The sequence below is a fragment of the Micromys minutus genome (assembly GCF_963924665.1).
Source record: "Micromys minutus genome assembly, chromosome: 10".
Classification (NCBI taxonomy): Eukaryota; Metazoa; Chordata; class Mammalia; order Rodentia; family Muridae; genus Micromys; species Micromys minutus.
In genome coordinates, this window is record NC_137979.1 from 26,240,500 (window position 1) to 26,258,926 (window position 18,427).

At 47.7% G+C, this 18,427-nt stretch overlaps 3 protein-coding genes across 3 annotated transcripts in view; 2 read left to right on the forward strand and 1 right to left on the reverse strand.

Moving 5' to 3' along the window:
- Positions 1-18,427, forward strand: part of SMYD4 (SET and MYND domain containing 4) — a 192,892-nt gene that overhangs the window by 23,057 nt on the left and 151,408 nt on the right. The gene's annotated exons all lie outside the window — the stretch shown is intronic.
- RTN4RL1 (reticulon 4 receptor like 1) overlaps positions 1-18,427 on the forward strand; it is a 70,119-nt gene that overhangs the window by 23,049 nt on the left and 28,643 nt on the right. The gene's annotated exons all lie outside the window — the stretch shown is intronic.
- LOC308426413 (dolichyl-diphosphooligosaccharide--protein glycosyltransferase subunit 4-like) lies at positions 11,972-12,085 on the reverse strand (the record flags this gene model as incomplete). Its single annotated transcript, XM_080924151.1, has 1 exon — positions 11,972-12,085. The coding sequence occupies one exon, from the start codon at positions 12,083-12,085 to the stop codon at positions 11,972-11,974; it is 114 nt and encodes a 37-aa protein (XP_080780277.1).

An 18,427-nucleotide genomic window follows, 5' to 3' on the forward strand; every position in this document is an offset into this window, starting at 1 on the left:
AGGGTCAGCCAGACAAAACGGCAGCTCTCAGTGAAAACACTGGAATCAGACACAGGGGAGACCCCCATTCTATTCCCAAGGTATCCATCTTTGACCCCAAACCCCAAACTCCTTTCTTATCATTGCTATAAAAGGAGGGACAGCCACTCCATCTTCCATCTCTGGCTACCACTTTCATCTGGGTACGATGTTCCTGTGCCTACAATCTGAGAATTCCACGGAGCCCGCAGCCCTCAAACCCAACTGACTCTGCTCTTAGTCCTGAGCCTAAGGACTGGACTCAGGCTATGGACTGATGAGGGCTGAAATACTTGAGAAGGCCCAATGCGAATGTCTCAAGGAATGGGCTGGCTTAAAGTGTGTGTGTGTGTGTGCGCGCGCGCGCGCGCACCTGCCTTTGCCTCCTGAATGCTGGGATTAAAGGCATGTGCCACCAAATCTGGCTTTCTGTATTTGTGTTTGTGTGTGTATGTGTGAGTGTATTTGGGTGAGAATATGTATGTGTGTATATGTGTGTGTCTGTGTATGTGTGCTTTATGTGTGTATGTATGTTTGTGTGTATATACATGTGTGAGAGTCTGTGTCTATGTGTGTGTGAGAGTGAGTTTATGTGTGCACATGGTTGTGTGTGTGCGCGCCTGTGTATGCTTTTCTTTCAGCTCTGCCTTACTTCCATAGAAGAGCTGACTCCAAAACTCAGATTTTGCAGCGTTTTCCTCGTATAGCATTGACTGTCGAATCCTTGACCTTTGAGGGTGGGTTTTGATTTTTTTTTTTTTTGAAAAGGCCAAAAGTAATTTGAAGCTGTGTTGTGAATAAAGGGGATAAGGGGTTTTCAGAGTGTGAGCTGCATGTGTTTGGGGATTTAAAAAATTGTCTGGACTCAAAATGAGATGGAACCCTAAAGAGTTGGGCCAGGTTTCCCCACGGAACCTCTGAGGAGGTTCTGGTGACCACTGCTGACAAGAAAGCAGTGGAAGGACAGTGATGCTTCACTGAGTTGCTGCTATGTGCCAGACTCTTTACAGCAGCTGACTGAGGTCATTTTTGGAGTAAGGCCCATCTATTAAAAATTTCTTAAATAATTAATTTATTATTTTTCTTACTCCTCATTTTATCCCTACTAGAGCAAGCTCTTAGCCCACTCAACAGGTGATAAAATGAAGGAAGTGTAATGACTTCCCAAATCAGACAGTTATGCCAGGCCCAGGATTTGAATTCAGGTCTGATTGACCCCCAAAATTAAGACAATGCTTTATTATTCATTGATTTATTGAGACAGTCTCATTACATCTCTGCCTCCCTAGTGCTGGGATTAGACTACCATATCCAGATTCATTTTTTTAGTATAATTTTTATACATTTGCCCTACTCACCCTCGCCTCCAACACACAACTGTGGTTTTATTATGTCACAGTGACATCATTCAGGATAAATTCACTTAAGGAAAAAACAAACAAAAAAAAAAAAACAGGTCATAAAAATGAAATGCTGACTGTGTGCAGTGGCAGCCGTCACCGGCAGGCACCAGGGGATGCGTGGGTGACAGCGGCAAAGCATGAAGTATGGTGTTTATTAGGTACTGGCAAAGGCCTGGGAGTTCCAGATGCCAAGCCATGATAAGTGGGAACTGCCTGTCTCAGCTCTCGCCCCGTTCCTAGAGCTGAGGGGGCTCCCAGTTCGGTGCCTTCAAAGCAACTGGGTACACGGAGCCAATCCATACAGGGAGCTTTCTCTGCCCTTGGCGAGGCGGGGCTCTCCCTGCATCAGGACGGCAATAATAGTACCTGATGAAGTCTGAGCTGAGGGAGCATGTGTGATAAGCCAGGCATTGATTGCATCATTAAACTTTGATCTCTCTCTTCGCTCTTAGCCCACAACTTGGGGATGCTATAGACTCTTAGTTAGCTACAGCAGGGTCCCCAAATACATAAGTTGACTCTCTAAATCCAGAAAAAGATTCTTTTCCTTTGCTGTGATGTGGTCACATGTCACTCGGGCACTGAGCACACAAGGAAGGGAGTTGAGACTTGTGGAGACATCTCCAAGAGAACTTCACGGCTGTGTTCACAGCTGGACTCTATACAGCAGGTCCTCACCCAGGGGGCTTGTCCCCTGGACACACTCTTGCCAGGCTGGGAGCAGAAATTGAATAAGAAGACATGAGGAATACCACCCCTCATTATGTCAGGAACTGGAAACAGACTGAACGCCCATCAGCGGGAGGACTGGTTGGTAAAAAGTGTATCGCCCTGAACACTGGAATTCTGCAATCCAAGGGATGGGTGAGTCTGCGCTGCTGTGGGCTGAGTGCCAGGATGTATTGCCGAATCCAAAAGCAGCGCTAATACACTGTGATAACATTTGGATTTTAAAAGAGAAAGATTTGCTTGTACGTGATAGACGTTTTCTGGAAAGACACAAAAGGAACAGTGAACAGTAGGACGCCTCTGAAGAAAGATCCTGGGGACTGGAGGTCTGAGAGAGGAAAAGGAGAGTTACTTTTCACTGGGTATCCTTTTGTGTTAATTTTTTTTCCTACATGAATGCATTTTTTTTTTTTTCCGATTAAAAAGAAAGTGGTGGGGACTTAAGGGGAAGAAAAGTCCTCAGGCTTTATCTGGCTTCTCGGTCCACTTTCCCGTGTCTGTGTCCAGATAGGTTGTGCTATCCTGACTCATAGGCCATTTCCCAGCCCCTTGCCCTCTGCCTCCGCCCATGCCCTCCCCTCCCTAAGGTTTCACATCCATTACTGCCCCTTACAGGTACTTAAAACCTACCTTTTTTGCCTTGAAATACAAGTAACTCCAATCTGCAGAGACGAGCTTCATTGCACTCACAGAGCAGACAGAAATCGGCTGGCACCGGGGTGCTCGATAAATGTTTGCAGATCCAATTGAATCTGTGACTCGGTTGGTTACACTGAGCAAGGGACTAATTGGCCAAGGTCAGGCATCCAAAGCCCACACGGGTTGGTGCTCTTGGAACTTAGAGAGGAGCTTTCTTCTTCATTGCAGTCTGGCCCCTTGCTCCATTGTGGCTGCATGTCACAAGGAGGGAGTTCTGTCTGCACAAGAAAGGAGAGTGGGGGCTCAGGGCAGAGCTCATCTCCTGGAGTCAGGGCTCAGAGCCACGTGAGCAAGCAACAGAGTAACAGTGTGACAGATCGAGAGACCCAGCTTTGGAAGCTCTGTGACTCAGAAGAGTATCTGAGACCAGACGGAAAGGCTCACACAGAAACCCCAGCCCTGGGAAGGTACAGGCAGGGGGATGACTGAGCCTGGCCTACTGAGTGAGCTGTAATCTCAGATGCTCCTGTCTCCACCCCTGCCCATCTCTTCCTTTTCCTCTCCCTTCCTCCACTTTCTTTTACTCTGAATATTAGGAGGTTTAATTTTATCCCGAGAACTTGTAACTAGACATATAGAGTTCTCCGCTAAATATGGTAGTGACTTACATATTGTTAAATGTATTTAGCAAAACCAAAAATTAAGTATTTAGCTCTCCCAACACTTTAGTCCTGGACTCTCCAAATAGCTACATTTCCAGATTGTCTCTGTCTTTGTCTCTCTCTCTCTTTTGTGTGTGTGTGTGTGTGTGTGTGTGTGTGTGTATGTGTGTGTGCGTTGTATATTATGTGAGTAAGGGCACTACTTTTGGTAGTCAGTTCTTTTCAACTCCTGTGCTGCAAGGATCAAACTCAGTTTGTCAGGCTTGTGTGGGAACTATCTTACTGGCTCACTGTGGTTGTCTCCAGACACACAAGAAGAAGGAATCGGATCCCATTACAGATGGTTGTGAGCCACCATGTGGTTGCTGGGAATTGAACTCAGATCCTCTGGAAGAGCAGTCAGTGCTCTTAACCACTGAGCCATCTCTCCAGCCCTTATCATTCCTTTTTATTTATTTTTTTTTAAGATTTAATTTTACTATTTTTAATTATGGATGTATGTGTGAATTTGTGTGTGAGAGCGCAGGGATCTGCAGGGGTAGAAGGCATTGGATCTCTTGGAGCTGGAGTCCTGGGTAGTTATGAGTCATGTGATGTGGGTTCTGAGAATCAAAGACTCAAACTCTAGTCCCCTGGAAGTTTGCATTCTTAGCCTGTGAGCCACTTCTTGAATCTGTAGGCTTTGTTTTGTTGTTGTTGCTCTTGTTGTTTTTGTTCTGTTTGTTTGTTTTATAATAGGATCTCTTGTTACCCAGGATGGCCTTGAACTTGGTATGTAGCCAATAATAACCTTGACCTTTTGATCTTGTTTCTCCTTTTTTGAATCTTAGAAATTCATTAGCCTAAATCTGTTGGGTTAACCCGTGCCTATAATCCTACTACTACAGTATTCGGAAGACGGAGGCAGGAGCATTGTCATGAGCTCAAAGCCTGAGACTACATACTGAGTTTCAGGAAAGCCTGGACTACAGAGAACCCCACCTTTGAGGAAGGAGTGGGGGTTGTTCTTGCAGAGGACCCAGGTTTGGTTTCCAGAGTTCACATAGCAGCTCATTACCACCTCTAACACCCGTTTGAGGGGATCTTATGCCATCTTCTAGCCTCTGAGGGCACCGGGCACACACATGATGAATGCATATGCAGCCATTCATACAACCACATTATTAAAGGTTGGGAGGGACACTGGAGAGATGGCTCGGTGATTAAGAACACTTTTATCTCTTTGAGACAGTCTCTCGACATAATTCTGGCTATCCCGGAACTCACTCTGTAGGCCAAGCTGGCCTTGAACTTGAGATCCACCTGCCTCCACCTCCCAAGTGTTGGGATTAAAGGTGTGAAGCAGCGCATTTCTTACTTGCTGTTCTTTCAGAAGACCTGGGTTCAGTTCCCATCACCCACATGGTGGCTCATCATTCTCTGTAGCACCAGTTCTAAAGAACCTGACCTCTGAGGGCACCAGGCGTGCCCCTGATGGACAGACATGTATGCACATGAAGCACATATACCTAAAAATAAATCTTAAAAAAAAAAAAAAAAGCTGGGAATAGTGGTGTATACCTTTAATTTCAGCATTTAGGAGGCAGAGGCATGCCGATCTCTAAGTTCCAGATCAGCTAGGGCTACATAGTGAGTCCCTGTCTCAAAAAAGGAAGGAAGGAAGAAGGGAAGAGAGGAAGGGAGGAAGGAAGGAAAAGAATAGAAGAAAGGGGATGAGGGGAAAGGCAAGAATTCATTAGACTGGGGGCTGGAGGAAGAGGTACTCAGGCAGCATGGCCCATGACCACCTTGTCCTTTTTAAAATAAAACCTTTCTGGGTTCTCTGGCCTTAGCTTATATGCAGTGTCTCTGAACTCATTTCTGGAACCTTCGAGGCAGCCACTTGGCTTGAGCTCCAGGCTCTTCCTGCCCGCTCCCTTGCTTACAGAAGAGACTTCTTGTCCCGGTAAGAGTTATTATGATGAGAAAGCATTTGCCTGGGAGCACAGTGAGTCAGAAAGTTTGATGTGCCTTTCCCCCCCAAAAAAAGCATCTATAATTTTTGACCACATTAATAGAAATGTCCAAATCTAGGACGGGGAGGGATCTGGTTGCTCCTGTGGAGTGCTTACTGACTCATCTCGCCGCCACCGTCACCGTCTTCGTCCACCATAGGCGTCCGATTCCACCCCCATCTGTGCACGTCTCCTGCTACTGCCTGCTTAAACCCACACCACAGCTCCTGTTCAGAACATGGCAGGAGACTCCTAATTGGTGTTTTTGAGTTTCTTGTCTCCCGTCTCCTCACTGCAGTGTGGCATCAGGAAAGACAATCTGACCATAGCATTCCGACGTGTTACCATCGTCCCGTGGCTTCTCTGGGTTCCTAGAATCCACCTTTTCTCCCCCCACCCCTTACGTGTTTTGTTTTGTTTTTACATTTATTTGTTTATTGTGTGTGTGTGTGCTCGTGTGTGTGTGTGTGCTCACGTGCACATGTGGCAGTCAGATGACAACTTGTGGGAGTCCACTTTGTCCATCTACCATTGGATCCTGGGGTTGAAATTCAGGCATGAGGCTTGAGAGCAAGTGCCTTTATCCATTGTTCCCCTTCACTTAGGGGTTAGGGAATGGCTCAGCGGTTAACAGCACTGGCTGCTCTTCCAGAGATCCCAGGTTCAGTTCCCAGCACCCACATAGCAGCTCACGACCCTCTGTAATGCTCTCTTCTGACATGCAGACATACATTCAGACGGAGCACTCATACATAAAATACAAAAATAGGATTAACAGTTGTGCAGTGGTGTGGTGTCACATGCTTTTAATCCCAGCACACTCTGGAGGCAAAGACAGGTGGATCTCTGAGTGTGAGGCCAGCCTTGAAGCCAGCCTGGTTCACAAAGCAAGTCCCGGGATGGTCAAGGCTACACAGAGAAACCCTGTCTCAAAAAACCAAAGGGAAAAAGAAAAAGAAAAAAAATTAACACTCTGGAGGCAGAGGTAAGTGGATCTCTGTGAGTTCAAGGCCAGCCTGGTCAGAAACAAGTTTTGGGACAGCCAGAGCTGTTATATAGAGGCCCCTGCCTCAAAAAAAAAAAAATAAAAATAAATAAATAAATAAATAAATATATATATATATATATATATATATATATATAGAGAGAGAGAGAGAGAGAGAGAGAGAGAGAGAATTAACCAGACCCAAAGACTTCTATACAGGCAGAAGTGGTAGCCCTCCGTACTTAAACACTCTGGAAGTTCCAAGTCATCCTGGGCTACATAGGAAGCTTCAGGCTAGGCAAGGTTATATGGTGAGACCCTGTCTCAGAAACAGTAAGCACAGTACCTAGAACAGAGGTCAGAGCACCTGTTTAAACAGGATGCAGAGAGTGAGCTGGGAACAACATGGTGGCTAGCTTTGGAAACCTCAAAGCAGGTGTGAGGGGCACAGGACAGGACACAAACACCACACACACACACACACACACACACACACACACACACACAAGGCAGTCGGCAGTGACAGCTTCCTCCAGCAAGGCCACACCTCCTATGCGTTCCTCAGACATATCTATCAACAGGGAGCCAAGTATTCACATGTCACTGTGGGAATAAGTACCCTTGACTGACTCTTTAGCCCTACAGGCCCCAGTCTTCCCTCCAGACTCACTTCATGACATTCTTTTCTCCTGATTCTCAACATGGGTCAGTCTGCCCACCCATGTACAACATGCTGGCCATGCTGTCTGGAAGGCTGCCTTGAGTCTTGCCTTGTCTCTCACCCAGGTAATTCTCTTCTTTGTCCAACGATGCTTCTTTGGGAAGTGGCCCTGAGCCCTCCAGACTAGGTCAGGACCCCAGTTATCTGTGAGGACAGCACTCCACATCCACTCAGTCAGCAAACATTTAATGACCCCAGCAGGGTGCCAGGTACACTCCCCAGTGCTGAAGCCTTATTGTTGAGCAAGCCAGCTGCCTCTTGGAGGGAACTGATCACACATTGTGGAGAGGCCTTAATTAGGTCTTAATTACCTCTGGTCAGCGATGTTGGGGGAAATTCTACATGGAAGAATACACGTGTGCATATCTGGAAACTCACATCTGTATTCCTGGTACCCATATTTTCTGGCTTTGAAAAGTATATGTGGTTGGAGAGGTGGCTTGGTAGTTAAGGACATTTGTTGCTGTTGCAGAGGACCTGGATTCCATTCCCAGCACTTATATGGTGGCTCACAACCATCCTTAACTCTAGTCCTAGGGGATCTGATGCCCTCTTCAGGCCTTTGGACACCAGACACATACATGGTGCGCATACACACATACAGGCAAAGTGCACACATAAAAATTTGTTTTTTAAATGACCCTAAATGACCAGGCAAGTTGGCTAGGCATGCTGCTGTGTATCTGTTACCTCAACACCCAGGGTGATGGGGCAGAAGGATCACTGTCAGTTTTTAGGTCAGCCTGAGCTACATAAGAGAGATTCTATCTTTGGGGGTCAGGAGGCCTGTTATGCATGGGACAGAGGCAGGCTGATCTCAGCAAGTTCGAGGTCAGCCTGGTCTACACAGCAAATCCCAGTACAGCCAAGGTTACATAGACCCTGTCTCTAGAACACAAAGGAACTTTCAGGCTGGGGAGGTAGCTCAGTGGGTAAAGCACTGGATCCTCCAAACCCAGGTAAAGGCAGGGCCGATGCAGTGTCCAGGCAGGCAGGAACGTGGATGAGCTTTGGGTTCAGAAAGAGACCTTGCCTCAACAAAGTGGGGAGTGATTAAGGAAGACATCAATGTCAACTTTGAACCCCTAAATGCAGATTTACAAATATGTACACGCACAGGTACCCACACACAAGAGAGAAATGCACGCAGATGGACTCATGGTTTGATAGACTTTTTTATAAATACAAACCCCTCCAATCTTCCAACCCACATACCTCACACAATGTTACCATGACCTGGTTATTTTTGTTTTGTGGTTGGACAAAAAGAGTCTTGCTGTGTATTCCAGAGTTGCCTCATACTAGGTAGCCTAGGCTGGCCCCCAACTTGTGCTGGGAATCCTCTTTTCTCAGTCGCCTGAGCACTGCCATTTTTTTAAAGACATAGCCCACCAGACAGTGATGACATATGTGACATATGCCTGCCTTTAATCCCAGCACAGGCAGAAGCAGTTGGATATCTGAGAGTTCAAAGCCAGAGATAGTCTACATAATGAGTTCCAGGACAGTCAGAGCTACATAGTGAAGCTTGCTCTCCTCTCTCTCTCTCTCTCTCTCTCTCTCTCTCTCTCTCTCTCTCTCTCTCACACACACACACACACACACCAAGATACATCTCAGTCTCTCTCTCTCTCTCTCTCTCTCTCTCTCTCTCTCTCTCTCTCTCTCCCTCTCTCTCTCTCTCCCTCTCTCTCTCTCTCTCTCTCTCTCTCTCTCTCTCTCTCTCTCTCTCACACACACACACACCCCAAGATACATCCCAGGCTGCTGGCCCAGTACCCAAGCAGGTCTCTGGAAGCTGTCACAGTCCAGTTCGCTAATTCTTCAATCTCACAGGAAGAACTTTCCTCCCCTCACTAGTCTGAGTCAAAGGTGCAAGTGTGAAGTTTCTGCTCATGTTGGACCTTACAGCAGCCACTGAGACTCGGACATGTGAGTGTAGTAGCAGTCCACTCTAAGGGGGCTCCATCAAAACATGGAGTGGTGGGTTCAAAGGGTCAGTACTGAATAGAAAGCAGCAGCATTCTGGGCTGGCAAGATGGCTCTGCCAAGCCTGATGACCTGAGTTTGATCCTTGAAACTTATAGGGCAGAGGAAGAGAACCAACTTCCATACAAATAGTATGACCCATGTGCAAGTGCATGCGTGTTCACATACCCACAGGTGCATACAGGAAAAGCAGGTATAAGATTTTAATAATAATTTTTAAAGGCACGGTTGTTCCTGTGACCAGTAGGCAGAGCAGTCACGCTGGACCAATGCCCCATACAGGTCCTCTCTCAGGCAGTTTTCTAAGCCTTTCTTTTCCACTCCATGTTACCCAGAACGCTTTTCAGCTGGTGTGGCAGCCCTTGAGACACCACTGGCTTCGCATGACTGAGAAAGCTGGGGTTAAATGGCTTCTTCGAGGTCACAGAGGCAGCAGGATGGAGCCTAGGCTTCTGTATACGGCAGGCAGAGCCTGAGTATGGGGTCAGCCTGCCAGAGCCTAGCACTGCTATTTGTCAGCTGTGGGGTTCTAGTAGTTTCCTACGGCTGCCGTAAATTACCACCAACTCGGTGGTTTAAAACCACAGAGATTTATTTTTTCACAGCTCTGGAGGCCAGACATGTGAAATCAAGATGTCTTCAGAGCTATGCCCCCTCTGGAGAGGCCGGGGACAATCTGTTCGTGCCTTTTCCAGCTCTGGTGGCTGTCTCTTCCATCTCAGCCTTCACATGCTTCTTTTCTGTCATTAACAGGGACATTTGCCATTAAATTTAGGACTCGTCTGGGTAATCCAGGATCATCTCTTCTCAAGATCCCTAACTTAATTACATCTGCACGGGCCTTTTTTCTAAATAATGTCACAGTCACAGGATCCAGGGATTTGGATGTGGACATATCTTTTGGGGCACACCACTTTCCAAATCTGTCCAGGGACCTCCATCACATTTATCCTCTTTCGACTTCCAGTTCTTCATCTGTAAGGTCATGGCTGGGTGTGATGGCATAAGCCTGTAATCCCAGATTTCGAGGACCAGGAATTCAAGGTCATCCTCAGTTACATTCCAAGTTTGAGGCCAGCCTGGGCTACATGACACCCTGTCCTAAGAAAGACAGGGGCTAGAGAGATGGCTCAGTGGGTAAGAGAGCTCGCCATCAAACCTGAGGACTTGAGTTCCATCCCTGGGAATATATATGGTTGGAGAGAACCAACTCCTGAAAGTTGTCCTCTGCCCTCTGCCCTCTGCCCTCTAGAACCTGCCTCTCCAATAAGGAAATATAAAACAAAATAATCAAAAGTGGGTAATAGTGCTGTGTGTGTGTGTGTGTGTGTGTGTGTGTGTGTGTGTGTGTGTATTTCACTGTGTTTCCTAAAGGCTGGCTGGCCTGTGAGTTTTTACAATACACCCATGAGATTACAGGCACACAAAATTATGTTGTGGGTGCCAGGGATTCAAATTCTGGTCCTCATGTTTGCAAATTCAGCTGTCGTACTGGTACTCACTGAGCATCTCTGTATCCCCTGGTGTTACTTTATAAGGTTGCCATGAGGGTTAATACATAATCCCACTGAGTACTTCACATAGCCATGAGCGCTTAGCAAGCACTCAATAAATGTTGATTATTAATACCACACATGGTCTCTCTGTGGCCGTCTCGATGGCTTTTTTTCCCATAGGTAAACCTGGTTCCTGTTAGCCAGTAGTGGTACAGAGAACACAGGGGTGGCTGGTGTCTCTTGAGCAGAGTTGTCGAGGTTCTGTTGAGGGACCACCTGCTTGTTCCTCACCTGGGGATTTCTCATGGTCCTGTCAGGCCTGGAGTTCCTTCGGTCTGAGAGGTTGGACCCCTGGAGGAGGAGGTCTGCCAATCATGTCTTCCCTCGCCTTGGCTGCAGGAGGCTGGCCTGGGATTGCTGTGATTTACAGTTACCATGAAATGTAAATTTCAGAGATTCCTGGCTCCCTGTGCAGCCAGGATCCCATCAGCATCTCAGTCCCCTTACCTGGGGCTCCTCCCCGTCTCATCTGGTGCATTCTGTTGGCGGAGAGCCTCCTCAGCGACCAAGATGTCCTGCTTCCTACATCTATCACACCTGCGCTGTGACAATGTAATTTTTATCTCTGGTTGTTTATTTCTCAGATGGAACTACTTGTAAATTCCAAGAAGAAAATATATCCCTGTGTGTGACAGAGCCAGCCCAGGGCGATTAATCTGGGCTTTTAAGCTGGGAACACACACCAGGCTTATGTTGCTCCGTGCATAAGTGTCACGTAATCAACCATAACCATTAATTGTTCACCGATGGAGCAGTGGTCCCAGAAGGGGCTGCGATCCGTGGGATTTGATTTAGATGGATGGGACAAGGGTCTTCATTTCCCATCAGCCAGGTGGTTAGCAGGCCCTTGGGACAGAGTGGGAGGCATGTGGCTTCTGGCCAACAGGTACAAAGGTGGAGGCAGAGAGCTAAGTTATTTTTTTAAGATGGAGTTGGCAGTGGGTATGAGAAGGAGGGGCAGTGACTGTGACTGTGGAGTAGACATACAAGTGAATGAGTCTCTGATGATAAAAAGTCTTTATATATATATAGTATTGGGGGAAGGGAGTAGAAAAGAAAGCAGCCCCTATACTGGGCCCTATTCAGTGGCAGCTTCTTGTTCCATAGGGTTAAGGAAGACTTTGAGGAAATAAAAGTTGTTTGGAAAAATCCAGGTGTAGTTGCTTTGTATGCTGTGATGGGTAGGAGAGATGAAGTAAAGTGTGAAGGCCCCTCACACCCTTCATCTTGCCTCAGACTATGTCCTGGAACCCTGGGGCGGAGAAAGAGCCACTTTCATTCCTGCTTCTTGGGGTTGTTTACTGCCACATAGTGATAGAGGACCACAAGCAAGAAAAGCAAAACGCCCAGCATGTTGTCGTAGATGGCGAGCTGCACGTCCGTGATCATCCTGACTAGCTCCACCCGACTCCGACGCTACAGCTGCACAAACTCCGATAATAAAAACTCTTACTTGCTTAGTCCAACGGACTTGGGTTCAAAGCCAGGTCCCACCACTTACCCTGAACCTTCACCAAAGGACAAAGGGTTTTGATCTGTAAAAGAGAAAAGAGTAACTTGGCCCAGAGGCCTCTGGGAGAATAGATAAGCAAGTCTCTCTCTCTCTCTCTCTCTCTCTCTCTCTCTCTCTCTCTCTCACACACACACACACACACACAGCCCACAGTGGGTGTGGTCAGCATGAGTGAGTCCCCTTCTGATTTCCCCATGGGCCTGAGGGATAAAAGCTACAGGAAACATCAGGATTCTTGAGTTGGAAGGAAGTATGGTGACTCCTAATGAAAAACCTAGTACAGGGTTAGGAAAGTGAACGGACTTAGGAGCTGGGGTGTTGCCTCTCTTGGCTGTCACTCACAAGGCCTTGACCTGGGATCCTCGGCCTTGATTCTATGACTCCTACAAAATGGCCTATCTCCTGTCAATCTCAGCAGTCCATGGTTCCCTAAAACCAATTGAAAAGCAGGAATAAGGGACCAGCCTGGGCTACACCATTACTGGGTGTGGTGGCACATGGTTGACCACCAGCACTTTAGAAGTAAAGGCACAAGGATCAGGGGGTTACGGTCACCCTTGGCTGCATGCCAACTTTACAGCTAGTCCCAGCTACAAGAGACCCTCTCATTAAAAACAAAACAAAACCAACAAAAACTAAAGACAAGTATGGTGGCTTTAATCCCAGAAGTTGGGAGACAGTGGCAGGCAGATTTTTGTGAGTTTAAAGACAGCCTTGTCTCCATAGCAAGTTCCATGTTAGCCAGGGTTACACAGTGAGACTCGGATTCAAATCAATCAACCAAAGAAGTATAGAAGCCCAGAACTCTGTTCTGCGTGCAGGCACACTGTAGGAACAACAGCCTTCAGGCTCTCAAAAGGATTCCCCATCCGAAAGGGTTAGGACATTCCTTGTAAGCCAGTGTCATGGATGGGAAGCTACTGCCCACACACTCTTACCTCACCGCTGAAACGCATGGATTTCCTTGGATTTAGGGTCCCCTGACAACCCTTAGTCTAACCCAGTTCTCGTGTCTCCGTCAAGGGAACAGAGCTCACAAGTGCCATCCAGGGAACGGCAGGGTGTTGGCCTCTTTCCATTTGGCAAAGGAATTTCCAGATGTTGGCAACTGGGCCAGATCCAGATTTCATGAAGTCTAATTTGGTGTGTGTGGTGTGATGGTAGTGGTGGTGGTGGTGAATATGTGTGTATGTGTAGATGAGTGTGTGTGTGTGTGTTTGTGTTGCTTTTATAAAAACGCCTAGCAAACCATGAGTCCTTAGGTAAGAAGGCCTTGGGAAGAACAGTGTAATTATTTTATAATGTGGCATTAGTGGACTCTGGGATCCTCTAGGTACATGGGGTCTCATTATAGCTCTCTCACCAAATGGCCTCTTGGGACTCACTGTGTCATCCCCACTAGATGTTTGCCCAGTTTTCTGTTCGCAAGCTGTTGGGAGATTGATACAGAACTGTAGGAAAAACCTCCCCCCACCACCACCCCAGGAGCTCATAAAGGGGACCTGGTGCTGCCCTCTCCCTGGGGTTTTTCTCTGACACCTGCTGAAGTGCCCTCTTTCCTGTTCCTTCCTCTCAACCAATGGTTGTGCCCCCCTCATCTGCTTTCAGGGCTGCTTCATGTATCCACCTCTATGCAAGAGGAGGAGAGCGCCCCCTCTAGGGCATCCAAAGTAGGGCCATGTATTTGAGACCACTGCCTTCGTATAACTCCAGCGCCAGACTTTGGACAAATTCCCTGGGAAATGGGAGGGCGTGGAGGCTGTGGGCTGCCCCTCTACCTGCCTTACTCTCCTGCTGATATTTGTTGGGTTGTAGCTAGGTGCCGGGCAGTGTGCTGGGAGCAAGAAGCTGAGACAAAGGATTTAATCTAGCTCTCTGGTTGCCGCTTCCTGATTGCTAGCCCCTGTGGCTTCTTTTGCTGGCTAGAAAATGGTGATGACAGCCCTTGCTGGGCTCCTGAGATTGGGGTCCTACAGGTGTGGTGTGGAGCACAGGGTTGGCACTGTAAAGCTTTGCTCTTACTATCTCTCCAGCCTCTCGGAGTTTACAATCTTTTCTCTCTGGCATTTTGAGTCTCCTTCCTGGAAACACGGTCAGTAGAGATGTACTAGAGCTTTCAGGATGGGCTCTGGTCAGTCCCCTCACAGGTGAGCCAGGACAATCCTAGCTACACCCCTTCCCTAAAGCCTTTGAAAAGACAAGTTTAACAAAGAGAAAACACCTAAACAGAATCTGATTCATCACTGGCCTCTGCAAGTTCTGGTCTGCACCCTGAATGGGAGGTTCCCAGGGAGCCAAAGTGGGTCCAGAAAGCAGCTATGGAAGGGGCCATCCCCACCCCCTGTCAAGGAACCTATGTAGTTAGCCGACCCACTAATTAATTAATCTTCTGTTTTTATTTCTTTTCATTTTGCTCTCTGAGACAGTCTCATGCATTCCAGGCTGGCCTCAGACTTGGGTAGCTGCTGAGGATAATCCAAAACTTCTTCTATTAATTTTTGTTTTATGTGCATGGGTGGTGTTTTGTCTGCATGCATGTCTGTGCACCAGATGTATGCCTCGGGTCTGAAGAGGCCAGGAAGGGGCACTGGATCCCCTGGAACTGGAGTCACTTATGATTCACAAGACATGCGTGTGCTAGAAACAAAACCTGGGTCCTCGAGAAGAGCAGCCAGTGCTCTTAACTTCTGAGCCATCTCTTCAGTCCCTAATCTAGAACTTCCATTCCTCCTACCTCCACCTCCTAATTGCTTATTGTAAGCACATGCTACCACGAGCACAGCCCTGTTGTAGGTTTTTGTTTTGTTTTTGTCACCCTGTCTCCTCTGCAGTCCAGGCTTTCCTGGGACTTGCTGCAATTCTATCTCAGCTTCTAAATCCCGGAGTTATAGTTGTAAACCATATTTCTTTGTGTGTGTGTGTGTCTGTGTGTGTTTGTGATGTGTGCACATGTGTCTGGAGGTGGAGTCTGAAGATGGAACTCAGATTATCAAGCTTAGTGGCAAGCCCCTTGGCCCACTGAGCCATCTCCTCTCCTCCCCTTTTTGGAAACAGGGTCTCAGGAAGCTTAGATGTCCTCACTGCTGTGTAGCTGAGAATAGTCTGATCCCCCTGCCTCCACTTATGACTGCTAGAAATTTTTTTAAAGATTTATATTGTTTTATATGAGTATACTGAAGCTGTCTTCAGACACACCAGAAGAGGGCTTTGGATCCTATTACAGATGGTTGTGAGCCACCATGTGGTTGCTGGGATTTGAACTCAGGACCTCTGGAAGAGCAGTCGGTGCTTGTAACCACTGAGTCAACTCTCCTGCCCCTGAGTGTTAAAATTACAGGGGCATGCTACTGTGCCCAGTTTTATGCTGAAGATACAACCCAGAGCTTCTTCCCGAATATTAGACGATCACTCCACGGAAGTACATCCTAGGCTGCTTTGAGATGTGTCGCTCCATAGCCCAGGATGGCCTGAAATTCTAAATTCTCCTCAAGTGCTGGGGAACAGGTCCACACCACCACACTCAGCTTTGCTGTTTCTTTTGTAATGTTTCGCATGTGCCAGGAAGCAGCAACTACACCTGCTAGCTGGGCACCCAACACACTGCTATCTGAGTGGGAGTCTCTCCGGCAATTGTGTTGGCTTGTGCCATGGCCACAGCTTTCACACCTCAATGGAACCGTTTGTTTTCCTGTCATGATTCAAGGGTTCCATGTTGGGTAAGCTCTGTGTTAAGTGTTCTAAGTGCATGACTGCGCTCAGTCGTCACAGTAGCCCCACAAAGTGGGCTCTGCTTCCCCTCATTTTATGGATGAGCAGGTTGAGAGGTTAAGGGACGAGTTCAAGGTTATACAGCCAGTTAGTCCCGGTCGAAATCCATAGGCCGGTCTAATTTGAAGCCCAAGCTCGGAGTGGCTATTTGCGGCGGCTGTTGTTGGGAGGCTCCAGGCAGAACCCACCTGGATGCTTCCGCTTGGATGGCTATTGCTGGAGTTATCTCCCCCTAAGGCTATGCTCCATTAGCTACTCCTCTGGGGACAGGAGAGAGTGCATCAGCGTGCCAAAGAGAGCCTAGGTCCCGGAGAGGAATATGTCACTTGTCTTCATTCTCAGGGTGCTCCTCAGTATGGTCTGGGTGGGAGTGGGGTGGGAGCTAGGTGCACTGGGTTAAGTTTCCCCGCTACTGATTTCTTAGCCCTTAATCCAACACCTGAAGGTGGCCAAGGAGGCAAGGGCCGGGTGAGACTAAAGGCAGCTCAGCAAGGCTCGGTAAACCGCCCCTATCTGGACTTCCAGAGGCCTTGTCTGCTTCCTCTGGGAGGGGCAGCAAGGTCGTGGGGTGCTCCTGCTGATAAGGGTTGCAGGATGCAGGCCAACGCCCCCGCGCCAGCTCCCACCTGGACCGGCCCCGCAGGCACTGGTTGGCTCCCTGGGAACGCTATTTGTCCTATCGCGCACCTGCACGGTTGCCAGGCAACTGGGACTGAGTTGTAACACCTTGGCAAGAGCCAGGAGGGTGTTTTTATTTCCTAGCTGCTCTGAGTCTTTCCTTAGAAGTTGTACAAGGCTAGCATTTGCTTTCCCTCCCTAGAAACCCCACTTCACCTAGTCTTTGGTCCTCAGTCCCCAGGCCCCAATTCCCAATTCCAGCCAGGATTCAGGCCAAATCTGCCTGGGGATCTGAGAAGGCTCTTTTACTTAAGGGATCTCAGGTAGGCAAGGGTCTTGGAGGGCTGTGTACAGCTCTCTGTGTTTGGGAATGTCACCCTCAGGGGAGCTGGGGACTTCGGCCAGAGTCCAGATAGTGAATCTAGGAAGAGCCCTCATAGATGCGGAAAGGCAGGCTCCAAGGTCACCGTCACAGTTTGCTGGCTTCAGGACGACCTTTCCTGTGGCAACGGGAGAGGGGGACACATTCTGGTTCTGCCTGCCTCCTGGCTTTATACAGGTTATCTGGGGGCTTCCCAAAATTTAGGTTCCTGCCTCACACCTTCCCAGTATCTCACCCATCTGTGTACCACCTGCAGTATATTTTCCCTTTCTTTCTTTTTTTTTTCTTCTTCTGTGGATTGACCCACTTTAGCTTAAATAAATGTATCCAAAAAGGAAACTTGATAACACTTCTGTAAATGGAGACTCAGTATCACTTGCCATAAATAGAAAGTAGCTGTAAAAATAAATACAAAGAAGCAAAACCTTATTAAATTTTAGCACATGGAGGCTGATCTAAGGGAGCTATAAATGATAACAAAATAATTGCTTATTACTCACTGACACTTACGATGGGCCAGGCACTAGCTAAGCATTTTGCATGCGTTAGATCTCATTTCCTTAGTATTCCCATTTCACAGATGAGGAAGTGGAATATTCAGAGATTCTAAGGGCTATCTATGGTGAAGGGCAAGTAGACACTAAATGACCGAATTCAAAGTTGAGTCCTATCCAAAGGTTGGGCTGTCAACCATGACCTGTGTGCTGCCTCCATACATGGTGTCAGTTCTTAGTGTTGGTGGAAAGGGATGAGGAGCAATCTTCAATTGGTACAACGGCTTGAACCCCATCTGCTGTGGTTTGTGCTTGGCCCCGGGGATACTCTTGCAGCTAAACCACACAGCTTCCTGGCAGCCCTAAGTTACTCTCATCTTACAGCTTAGGACCTGAGGTTTGGGAAGGCTCAGCTACCAGAGTCACACTGCTGCTGTGGTAAGGCTGGGGTGTGGGCCTCATGTCCCTTTGCAATGCTAGCACGCTACATTCTCTTATGCCTCTTTGTAGTTCATTCAGCCTCATGTGGAGAGGAGAACCTTTTATTCTTAGCAAATCTTACAGCAGAACTGAGCCCTTCTTCTTGCAGGGAACCAAATCTCCACCTGGGGAGAGTGAGATTTGTTGAACTTAGCCCAGGCTGTGGGCAAATACCTCTTTAGAACCAAGTTTAACCATGGGCCTTCTCCCAGTGGGCAAAGACCCCCTTGGCCTCCCCACATCTCAGCAAGACTCCTGTACTGCTGACCAGGGATGTTTGTTTAGTTTTATTATCTACCCTCCTGGAGACATAGTCCACCATCTCTTGTCAAAATGAGTGACTGCCTTTCTCACCCTGGAGCTGGCTTCATTCTTACCTGGAAAAGAAAGAACAGGGGTGCATTTGGAGAGGGAGGAAAATCATATGTTATTTTTAAAAGGCATTTTGAGTGAGTGCTGAATAGAGTTCAAGAAAA